General features: G+C 36.7%; 1 protein-coding gene across 1 annotated transcript; it reads right to left on the reverse strand.

Annotated features, from left to right (window-relative positions):
• Positions 1-300: 300 nt before the first annotated feature.
• Positions 301-7920, reverse strand: LOC127093328 (L-arabinokinase). Its single transcript, XM_051032237.1, has 30 exons — positions 7857-7920; positions 7442-7800; positions 7133-7240; positions 6989-7057; positions 6692-6775; positions 6505-6581; positions 6202-6268; positions 5858-5915; positions 5699-5766; positions 5552-5614; positions 5104-5157; positions 4897-4999; positions 4704-4813; positions 4460-4579; positions 4257-4313; positions 3953-4119; positions 3715-3856; positions 3556-3639; positions 2900-3025; positions 2655-2785; positions 2484-2565; positions 2312-2399; positions 2090-2133; positions 1905-2000; positions 1738-1814; positions 1471-1668; positions 1175-1340; positions 1010-1081; positions 681-884; positions 301-569 (listed from the first exon to the last, which is right to left on the reverse strand). The coding sequence occupies exons 2-30, from the start codon at positions 7547-7549 to the stop codon at positions 402-404; spliced, it is 2991 nt and encodes a 996-aa protein (XP_050888194.1). The 5' UTR covers positions 7550-7800; positions 7857-7920; the 3' UTR covers positions 301-401.
• Between the last annotated feature and the right edge of the window lie 4897 nt (positions 7921-12817).

Raw genomic sequence — 12817 nt, forward strand, 5'->3', positions numbered from 1 at the left:
CTTCGATATTAAAAAAAAAAACTAATAAAATGTCACTCATAATGACTTACATTGAGTGTGTAATTGATGCGTCCGAAGATGCATTTTTAAAATCTAAAAAACATGCATTAAGAAATTCTCAAACTGTTATTATAAAAATGCTTGATAGTAGCCCTGTTGTTGGTACTTGTTTACAAAGTCGCAAGAGTATTTCTTGAAATGACATTTTATTACTACTTGTCATCTCATTAACACATTTTTCTTGTCCAGTTATAAATTTTGTGTGATCTTTTGATTGTGTTCTCCATACACAAGAATAAGTATGCATAAACCACTATACATCATATAACTCCACAATTCGAATAAACATTCACATTATTGAGATACAAGCCATGATTGAGATACATAAATACAAATTATGATCAGCTTTCATTCTCTGTCAAGACTGCATTAAAATCACCATAGCTGTCAACTTTTTTCGGAGTAGCTCGCCGGAGAATCTTCAGGTAGCCGAACTTTCCCGCACCTGGCGACGATCCCTCGAAAATAAACGGCAAGTAACCAGTAGCTTTTTTGTACCTCTGCTGAATCTGAAATCAAATTTCATTACATGAGTTTAGACTCTTCGTATTTGACGAAGCCTCGTTTACTAAGGCCTTTCTCCGATGTTAAATCATAATACAATAAAATAAAATAAATACCTCGAAAATTTGTTCACTGCTCTTGAGACAATTTCTACCGATTACGCAAACTGTTCCACCCGAGCCCCCGCCAGTGATCTTGGCGCCAAACAATGTCCCGCCTTCGGATTTGGACGCTGCACTATGCTGCAATTCTTGTACCAAGTGTACAAGCCTATCTGTTCCATCAGAGCCAAGTCCACAAGCACTATAGCTGTAGTGGCACTGCAAATTATAGTTTATACTATAAATTATTTTTCTCACTCTAGCATCAAAGTTTCATTACAACTTTTGTAAAAATATACGAAAATTAAGACGTTTGCGTTGATCGATTGAAGCTGTACATGTACCTGATATAGCAATTCTCCTAAGGTTGTGAGTTGATCGGCTGAACTTGCTGATGTCAGAAGTGCTTTGAAGGTCTGCGCACCACATTAATTAGGTAAAAAGATGCAACAGTTAGAACAAAATATCAGTTAATTGTAACCGATTAGTTTATCGAATGAATTTCTAACCTTGACTCGGAAATTTTCATAGATAGGATGTATTGTGGGAGCTCTCACTCCGTAATTACACTTCTCATCAATAACAGTGACAGGATCGTTATGGTTTGTATATTTCTCCAAAAATGTCTCACCATCAACGGACTCAGGTATCGTCTTGGCGTAAAGAGCCTCAAATCTAACAATAGAAATTATAAGGAACTCTATCATCAACAAAATGTAATGCATGGAAATCAAAATTTTCAGACTATAAGAGATTATTGCGAATCACCGATAACTTTTTTTGAAATAAAGGAAAAAGGATTTACCTGTGAGGCATTAAATTGCATAAGTAATCTAAGGAGGTTTCTTGTTTAAGTAGCTCGATGTCATCTTGTTCAACTTCATCGGAATTCAACCCATTTGCGGCACACATCTCAGTCAATTCCTGAGAAGCCCTCGACTTTATCATCTTCATGCCCATGAATGCCCCGATTCTGACAGATCCATAATCTGCACCTCCAACACTGAAATAGAACATTTTTTAACCAACCTGTGTCCGTAACAAAGAAAAAATTATATAATAGAAAACCAACCTGTGTCTTATTCCAGAATCAATTCCCCAAACCCGGATATGACTTGGAATTTCGACGAGGCCGACAATTTCTGCAGGCTGCATCAATAACAAGCATTACCATAATATTGATTCTAAAGTCTCAAAAATATGAAAGCACTAATTTTTGTAGCTTGTAATGATACACACCTGGCAAATCATAGCTAGAAGTTTGTTAGCTTCACCACATGCTGAAGCCATCTGGTCCATGACACCGCATGGAGCTCCGACAATGTGATTTTCGACCTGATGGAAATTGTAACGAGAATGAGTGAGATTAAATCAAGGGAACATGCATATACGACAGCATAGAGAATCCGTGAGTATAGTCTAACCTTCTGGCAGAGCAAAGCCAGATCCCTTGAGCTGATATTTAATCCTGAGATACAAAGAAATAAATTAACATAATCAACCTTTAGTTGCAAGAAAAATTGATCTAGTTTGGTTTTGGTATACATCACAATCAGAAATCAAGATCGGAAAAACTGAAAAGTGTGTATTGTTTTAAACGAGAGTTTAATTTTTCATCATGAATTAATAAAGCGAAGCATTATTACCGTGAGCTGCTGCAATAGCAGCCATACTAGCGACCTCGACGGATGCAGAAGATGATACACCTTTCCCTTCTGGGACCGCGGATGAAACCTATACATATTTGATTACAGTATCGAAATCTTAGAAAATGAGATTGGGAAAGGTTTAATAAGATAGAAAGAGAACAGGAGGTACCAGCATGCTTATACTATCTTCAAATTTCACGCCTAATTCGGTCATTAAGACCAAAATTGCCCCAGCAACATATGCTGCCCACCTGCGAAAGTTTGTCAATAATCATATATTAGCATAATAGGATTCCAGAAGTGGCTTGTGCATATGAAGTGACGCATTTGTGTTACCGACTTTTGCGATGGATCTTGAGCAAAGTATTTTCTTGCTTTCTTATATGAGATTGGCTTGTCTCCATCCATGAAATCAGACAAATCCATGTCAAACGTAGGACCGCGGTTGCCTAACTCCGAGCCGTATGATACCTGACATGATCCAGATTCAGTTAAAACGCACATTAAGAAAAGCCATTATCATCTTCAAGAAATGGTGACGGTGTTGAATCAATGAGCGGAAATTCAGTAAGTTCTTTAACATACAATTTGCAAGACAGCAGTTGGATCCCCGCCTTTGTCATTCTGTCTGGCCTCGGCATGTTTCCAAAGTCTATGCTTACTCGGATGAACTCTTTGCAAAGCAACGTGACAGGCTTCTCTAATTGGCATCTGTAAAAGAGTGAAAACAAAGATAAGAAAGCATAGATTGAGTTGTCGTCTAAAAATCTCACGAATAACTTCCATTTCATTAACATTTTCAGTGTTAATAGTTGTTGTTAAGAATGTGTAATTGGACCTAACTCAACCCTACAAAACCAGTTGGTAGAGTGAGGACTGCCTCCATTTATAAACACATGTTCAGGCCATATATTGTCCGATGTGGGGCTCTTAACACACCCCCTCACGCCCAGGACTGGACATCTGGAGCGTGGAAATAAATGGTGGGTGGCCCGATAGCGGAAACCATAGTAGGTGACCCACCGGATCTTAGACGAGGCTCTGATACCATGTTAAGAATGTGTGATTGGACCTAACTCAACCCTACAAAACCGGTTGGTAGAGTGAGGACTGCCTCCATTTATAAACACATGTTCAGGCCATATATTGTCCGATGTGGGGCTCTTAACAGTTGTTATTATCTATCGGACAATATCAAATGCAATGAAAATAAAAATAATTAGGAGACAGAAAAATTTGACCTGCAGGACAAGGCTACCAGAATAATCAGCAATACCGCCCATTACATCTAACCTTCCCGGAGCTCTCGTTACGAAAATTTCTTCCTGTCACAATTCGAAGATGTGAGCTCAGAGAAAATTAATTTATAAAAAAAAAATTTCATATGAAATGATTAAGACCTCCCAATTGAAGAGATTAGCCGCAGCCTTGCGCTCTCGCCTTGTGTGTTTTTCAACCAACTCGGATAGGCTCTGTAAGAACGCCACAGTATCTGGAAGACCTTGGACATCTCCATGAAGAATGTCAAAGTCCTCAACTCCCCTAGAAAAATAGGAAATATAAACATAAGAGGTAAGTTATATTGCACATTTCGAAACAGCCAAGAAAATTAAACCGACGAAGAGATGTGACACTCACGAATGGGATGTAAAGCCGCTATTATCCAGAGGAGAACTAGGTAATGACTGGCCAAGTTGGTCTTCGGCTGTAGCATACCATTCAGGGATTGCAATATCTCGGCCGGGAGCTCTTTGGAGTTGATAACCAAGAACTATGGCATCACGCAATCTTCTTGCACCGCTAAGCTAAACATCATTAAGTAAAAAATATGAAATGAAAATCTAAGTTTAATCACTTTTGCAATATTTTCATTAAACTGAATCAATGACTAAATTCACGAAAAACGAACACGGTAATGAAACAGTAATCAGAAATGCTTTACCTTATCCGATGCATAATTTTTTCCAAAAGCCGTCTCCTGAAGGATGTGAGCTGCTACCTACAATACACCAATAGCAAGTTAGGGAAAGGAACAACCCTAAAAGAATATAAACACCAAATGGTTCAAATAACAAAATATAGGTAACACGATAGTGCTTAAAAATAAGTGCCGAAGAGAAAGTCAATGAAAGAAAAAGAGAGTACCTCGCCACCATTAATGCCTGCTTCATAGCAGGGTTTCAAACTTATAGCACGTTCAAGATAAGGCCTCCAATGACCGGTGATTAAATCTCTTCTGATCATTTCGACACCACATTGATAATACTAAATTAAAAAAACACAAGATGGTTACTATATCTTCTAAGACCCTCTCAACAGCAGCAGCAACAACAAAAAAAAACATTGAAGAGAAAAGCAAACTTATACGGAAAAGTCAATAGAATAATACCTCAAGCATATTTCTCAAAAATGGCTCTTCGTTGAAATAATCTCTTCTTACAAAGACAAAGGGACACTTGTATGCCAAGGCTTCACTACAGGTGCCATATCCAATTTTTCCTAAAATAATAAATAGAAATTGCAATTATATATATTCTTTCATTTAATTCATCTTTTTGCAATTATACAAGTTTCATACTAACCAAGCATACAGTCACATGCTGCAATAATGTCGGGCGTATATGCATCTTTAGGCAATGTTCTAAAATTCGGTGGTAGGTCCTCATTCTCAGAAGCACCACAAACCTGGATAATGAAAGCGAGATGAGATATGACAAAATATTATAAGCAAAATAATTTAATACCATTTTAATGAAAAGAATGATACAAAACAGCGGTGGAAGAAGTACCAGGCACAACCAGCCAGGCGGTAAAAAATCCTCCTTCAACTTCCATCCTGATGGCTGGAGATAAAACAAGAGTTATTAGTCAAACATGCCACCAATACGAGAATCAATTGAACAAATTCAGTGTTGCAAAATTGCAGCATTCTAGATAGTGTTGTTAAATTGCGGCTATAATGGTGCTATAACATAGTGGAATTTGAAAAAATCGTTATTATTCTGCACTATACTATTTTGTACAAAATATTGTAACTATAGCGGCGCTGTGATACTGTTTTATAGCGAAATTTGAACAAAGTGCTATTTTCTGTGATCTGCTATTGACAACACTTCTCTAGAACTCAACTACGTGAGTAATACAATAACAAGAAGTGCTTGCTGAGATAAAAAATTGAAGCAATTTTTATCTTTCATGAAAAAACTATTATCAAGTTTTCGGGATCAAAGAAATCACCTGCCCGCCGAAGTTGAGAATAACTAGCTTCACATCCTCAGGCACATTAAGCTCCTTCCTCACCTTAAACAAGCAAATTTACAAGCACATAGATTAGGAGTTAAATCACAGTATGGAATAGATCCATTGAAGTTTGGGAGGTAGTACCTCTTTTGCAGATTTGTGCAGCCTCCTCACCACCAAAGGGACATCAATAACATCGCGAAAAGCAGGCACTGTAAATATTGGAAACGTCACAGTTCTAGTTAATCATTAATTTAGTTAGGTCTGCATTCAAATAATGCAATTGTGTAAATATTGACATACTTGGACAATATCCCGGGAGGCGAATAAGGAACTCGCAATGGGAATAGTCCTCAGCTATCTGCATCAGTGTAAAATATTGATATTTGCGGCGAATTGTATAAAAGTGACTAAATGCTGAGCATACATACATATTTACTCATAAACATAATCAGTTATATATAAACAAACATCAATACAAACAATCAATAATGAAACTCCCACGTTCAGCGATAAGCCACCAAAACACAAAAGACTGAGGATCAGAATAGCACAAGTTATGTGTAATTATGATATCCAATTCGTGTGTCGTTCATATATTTAAGATATAGAGAAATATCCTTTGATATAAAGAGGATTATTGTCACCTGCCAAACTATTGAACGATGATGAAGTCCAGCAGCCATGACATACTCTGCATAGATGAAGTCCCAACTGAAATAACAAACATATGCAATGAGGGTATTATGGACACGTCGTAACAAAGGCAAACACAAAGAATGAAAAAAAAAAACAGAGACAAAACCCAAGAAAATAATTTTATATGCCAAATTTTCAACCACAATAGTATCGGCATATATATTTCTTCTCGACGTTGGTTTTAACTTATCTTACACATCAACTGTAAGAAAGCAAAAAGGAATAGAAAAATGGTAGTCGACGCAAGTTACCTGAAATTGGTCACACAGACAGATCTAATGCCAGCATCTGCTGCGGCGCGACAGGCAACCGGAACAACATCAGAGACCTGTTTTCTCAAAACAACTTAAAGTTACTCTAAACATAAAACAAACTAGTAATATCATTTTCTTCTAAATAAACTTTTTCGGATCAACAAGGGAAGAATATTCAACATACCACTAAGTCAGCTTTGATAGAGTTCAGCCACTCCGTTTCTATTGCCAAGATTTTAGCTCGGGGCTTTACTGCTGTTTCAGAATACTACCATAGCCAAATACAAAGCAACGGATCAGCGACGCAGATAAACATTCAATTCTTGAAGCAACTATTTCTAAGCATTACAGCTATGAACTATGAAGCACGGACACCAGAAACACACGACATTGACACTAACATGTTGACATTGATAATAATTTGAAAAAATGAATAAATTAAACCTAACCACGAGTGTCAATGTTGGCATTTATAATTTACCTTCTCCAAAGAAGCAAGGCGATCGACAGTCAAAGCATCTGCCTGAACAGCTCCACAATCCAAAAGCACCTGTTTCCGAGAGCATTCGGAATGAGGCTTACACTCTATCCATTAAAATCAACATGAATCAATACAGAAACTCACCTTGCGAATGAATAATCTTGGAGACTCAACCGCAGAGGTAAAAACAAAATCAGGAGCACCAGTTACCACATGCACATCATGTCCTGCATCGATCAAATGCCTCGCCACCTACACATTCATTCATCCATTCCAATTCAAAATTGAAAATCTAATCTAATCATAACAAAACAAAACAAAAAACAAAAACAAAAAAAAAAATCCTCTTTTTATGAATTGGATTGGTAAAAAAACAAAACCCAAAACCCAAAATCAAAAATCAATTTTTACTATTGATCGAGTATCCCATTTGGCCAAAAATTGAGAAATTACCTCGGTGACTCGAGTTGCATGTCCAAAACCATGACCAGTAACGTAATAGGCAAAAACGAGATGTTTTCTGGAAGCTGAGACTCCATCACTTTCTTGCTCGATTCTCATTGTGGGGTGTTTGGTTCAAACTCAATTCAATCTCTATAACACGTAAAAACGATATTTAATAGATATTAAATAGTTGTTATCTAGTTTTGAGAATCCGTTTTTAGTATTTGGACAGCTTATAATTGAGAATCATGATCCTAAATAAAGACATTGGATATCGACGATGACAAGGTTATGGTTACATAGGATAGGAATGGAAAACAGGAATGAGTTGCGTGCAAAATTGCTGGAGGATGTTTCAAATCGGATATCTGTAATCATTTTTCAAAAGCGGATGATAAACTTACAAGAAGGCTTGAGAGGGAACCAATGAAGATGACATTGAAGCGACCCAAGTAAGAATCAGAGAGAAAAGCACCAAAAATGGACAAGATCATAATTCATAATTCATGTTCAGAATAAATTAATTTTTTTGAAGTAAGCCACAATGAAGAAGATGAAGATCATAATTCATGTTCAGAATTAATTGAAACCTATAAAAGTTTATGCCCAGAATTAATTGATTTCAATTGTATATACGATTTCGAATTAGAATTTGAATTAGAATTTAGATCTGAGTAGTTTCACTAGAACTATTTACCGTAATTGTTTATTTATTAATGAACATGATTCCATTAGATTCCTTGTCATATTCAAATGTATAAATTCTTGTTTCCTTTCTTACCTTTCTGCATCTTTCTTTTCATAAAGCAGTCACCTTGAATTGAAAAATATGCAATTTTCCAGTTCAATATCACTAGATGGTTTTCAAGTGTTTCAATTTTTTTCATTATACCGATGGCAATTGTGGTGATGTGTGGCTATTCAAGGTTATAATGGTTGTTATTCAAGTGTTTTTGTTTGGTTTCTTTCTCATGCAATTTTCTTAAAACTTTTCTATCCCAATAGCTATTGAGGGAGGGCACATCAGGGAAGAAAGGAGTTACTTGTCACTTGTTTATTGCTGACATGTATTGGTTATGGAAATCTCTAATTAGATGTATATTACTTATCTTATCTCTAACCTATGCAACCTATGCATTATGTATTGGTTAGGAAAAAAATAATTGTTTAAGAAAAAAGAAATGTAAATATATATCTCATTTGTAATTTAAATTGTTAAGGGTGAAGTGACCTAGTGTTAAATCATGTGTACCTCAACCAATGTGTACCTTGATGATAAGATGTCAGACTAAAAAAAGCTTCTTGAAGAGGTGAAGTTTGAAGGGTAAGATTTAAACTGTTATCGCAAAACCTTTTTTGAAGAGGTGAAGTTTGAAGGGTAAGATTTAAACTGTTATCGCAAAACCTTTTTCAAGAATACTCTTTTTAAACTCTGGCACATCTAACACATAAATTCAATAGCGGAACTTCATAACCACATTCTCATCAATTTTAAAATTCACATCTTTACCCCCGATTGATCAACATCAACCGATTAATCAATCCCAAGTCGACTTTCTGACCTTTTTTGATCTCTTCAAGAATATTACTAGTTAGTTTCAACATACCCAATTTCTCACTAATAGGAGTCATCTCGCACACCAAACTCAAATCTCAAAATTGTTTAATCAAATCAAATTCTTGAACCATCAATGTCGACACATGCAAAGACTTTTTGTTCAAAGCATCTACGATAATATTGGCTTTACCAGGATGGTAACTCAAACCAAAACCATAATCCTTCAGAAATTAAATTCATCTCATCTTCCTCATATTCAGTTTCTTCTGATCGAGCAAATACCTCAAACTCTTATGGTCGTTGAACACTTCGAACATAGAACCAAACAAATAACATCTTCAAACTTTAAGCACAAACACCACGACTGTCAACTCTAAATCGTGGGTAGGGTAATTCCTCTCATGAACCTTCAGTTGTTTCGAAGCATAAGCCACAACTTAACCATTCCGCATAAGTACACCACCTAAATCCATCTTCTAAGAATCACAATAAACCACAAACGATTCACTAGGACTCGACAAAATCAAAATTGGTTTCGGCATCAATTTCCTCTTGAGTTCTTGAAATCTCTCTTCACATTGAACATCCCACACATAACTCTGGCATTTCCGAGTCAGTTGATTCAAAGGAAAAGCTAATTTCAAAAAAACCTTCTATAAGCCTTCTATAGTAACTAGTCAAACCTAGTTCTGTAACTGACTTCGGAGTCTCTCACTCCACACGGTGTCAAACTTAGACGGATCAACTGATATACCACCACTAGAAATCACATGACCAAGGAAACTCACTTCCCACAATCATATTTCACACTTGGACAACTTTGTATACAGCTTTTTCTCTTGAAAAGTCTATAGCACAACTCACAGATGTTTTGCATACTCTACATCTCTCTTGGAGTACACTAAGATATTGTCGATGAACACCAAAATTTGATCTAAGTACGAATGGAAGATCTTATTCATATACTCCATGAACACACCTGGCACATTAGATACACCGAACAACATCACTAAATACTCGTAGTGACTATATCGAGTTCTAAACGTAGTATTCGGAATATATTTCGGCTTCACACGAATCTGATGATAACCCGATCACAAATCAATCTTGCTGAAAACACAAGCACCTACCAATTGATCCATAAGGTCATAAATTCTCAAAAGAGGATACTTATTCTTGGTAGTAACCTTATTTAGATAGCGATAATTAACACACAACCTCATGTTGCCATCCTTCTTCTTGACCAACAACATTGGCGCTCCCAACGGCGAAACATTAGGTCGAACAAACTTCTTTTCAAGCATATCCTCTAGTTGTTTCTTCAACTCACTTAGCTTTAAAGCTGACATTCTATAAGATTACATCGACATAGGACTAGTACTAGGTAGTAAGTGTATGGTGAACTCGACCTCGCGCTCTGGCGGCAAATCACTAATATCATATGGGAACACCTCTGGAAAATCACACATCATCGGTAGATCACTAATCATAGTTTTACTTCCAACTTTCAATGAAGCGAACATCATGACGACTCAAGCATAATCCTTCAAAACTCCTCCACTTGCTTGGCAGAGATAAACATTATATCTTCACCGTCTTCGAACTCTAGAAAGTCACGGACTTGTCAAAACAGTTGATATGAACGTGGTTGAACTCCAACCAGTTCATTCCTAGGATAACGTCAAGTTGACTTACTGGTAGGCATACTAAGTCCATACCAAAGTCCTAACCAAAAATGGTCAAAGGATAATTTAAATAAACTAACAAGGTAGTCACCTAACCATTAGTTGGGGTATCAATGTGTTGGTGTAAGCCCTAGAGGCCAATATTTTTGGTACTTGTATCGAATTATTTATTAATAATAAAAGGCTTTTTCTTTATTATGTTTGTTTAATAAAGTTCCTAGAATAGCTAGTCCGTTTAATGTATCAAGTGTGACTTAATCATGAGATCACATTAAACATAAGGACATTATTCTTAAAGTATTTGTAGTCGAGCTTTATTGTGAAGTAGGATAACATTAAAGCATTGAGACTATTATGTATATAGACTGATGATCACATCTCATGGATCATGGATAAGGAGTTATCAAGTCTTAAACATAGGTATGAATATTAAGAGTAATATTTATACTGGATTGACACGCTATGAGAATACTATATAGAATGTTATGCAAAGTTTCATAAGTTATTCTCATGGTGATAATGGTGTATACAACCCTTCGACCTGAAACCACTATGGACTCTAGATATAGAGTCGAGTGCCTTATTGCTGATCAAACATTGTCCGTAACTGGATGACTATAAAAACAGTTGATGGGTACTCCACGAAGCATGCTGAGGGACATGAGTGACCTAGATGGAATTTGTCCATCCTGCGTAACAGGATAAATGTCTATGGGCCCAATATTGAACTGGACAAGGATGACACGGTCTATGCCTTGTGTTCAATATAGACATAAGGGTAAAAGGGTAAGTGAATTGTAGAACATCGTAAGGTACGGTATACTTAAGTAGAATATGAAATATGGTAAGGTACCACGCGCTTAAGTGATTTTGGCATATTATAAGATATGGGCCACATACACTTAAGTGGGCTTTTTAGCTTGCCGCCCACACAAGTGGTTCTATAAATAGAACCCTTGTGCAAAAGCATTTGTGCAGTTGCAATTTCGTTTCTCTCACTCTCTCTCACTCAAAGCCTTCATTCATTGTAGCTAGCACTGAGATTGAAGGAATTCGTTCATGTGGACTGAGTAGAAGCGTTGTCACCGTTTAACGTTCGTGATCGCTCCGTAGATCTGCATCAAAGGTTTCAAACGCCATAAGAGGTAACGATTCTATCATTGATCATGCCCATTCATAAGGATCACTAAAAGAGTTTTTTTTAAATTCCGCTGCATTTTGGATCGCCCTTCTCCTTCACAATGACCATACTCCTAATCATAGTTGATATTTCCAAATTCAACTTCTTATCACAATCAAGATATATAAATGAATTTTTCCCACCTGTATCAATAATAGCAATTAGAGGAATACCATTTATGGAACACGTACGTCTAATCAAGTTATCAGATTTAGCAGTCTCCGCTCCATTCAAAGAAAAAACTTTTCCACCAGAATGAGCTTTCTTTGGCTTCTAGCACTGACTACTAATGTGACTTGGCTTTCCACAATTGAAACAAGTCACAACTCCACCCTTGCATTTGGTAGTATAGTGTCCTCGCTTGTTACACTTGAAACATATTGTGTCTGCACCCCTGCATTTAGCTGCACGATGACTTGTTTTCTCACATTTGAAACATTTCAGAGGAACACAATTTTCTCCCCCACTTGTATCTTTCCCACCTGAAGCCTTCCATAAGGTTTCCATGGTTTTGAATTCCACTCTTATTCTCACTAACGCTCTTATAGTGAGCAAATCTAGCACGACTACCCTTGTTGTAGATCCTACACTTATTAACCAGCATATAAAATTGATGGATCTCCTGATGCCTGATGAATTGCTTGATCTACAGACGCAAGCCACTCTCAAACTTATTACACTTGGAAACCTTAAGTCCTACCCCATTGTAATACAGGCAGAACCTAGACAAATCCTCAAACTTCACGGCATAGTCAACATAGTCATGTTTTCTTGTTTCAGCTCAAAGAACTCGATCTCTTTCTTGCTACGAACATTAGCAGGAAAGTACTTCTCAAGGAATGCAATCTTGAAATTCTCCCAAGTGATCTCAGTATCTACATATTCAAGCCTCTGACGAGCATTATCCCACTAATAATCCACTTCCTCATCCAACAGATGAGTACCAAAAAGGACATTTCCCA

Source organism: Lathyrus oleraceus, chromosome 6, assembly GCF_024323335.1.
Source record: "Lathyrus oleraceus cultivar Zhongwan6 chromosome 6, CAAS_Psat_ZW6_1.0, whole genome shotgun sequence".
Lineage (NCBI taxonomy): Eukaryota > Viridiplantae > Streptophyta > Magnoliopsida > Fabales > Fabaceae > Lathyrus > Lathyrus oleraceus.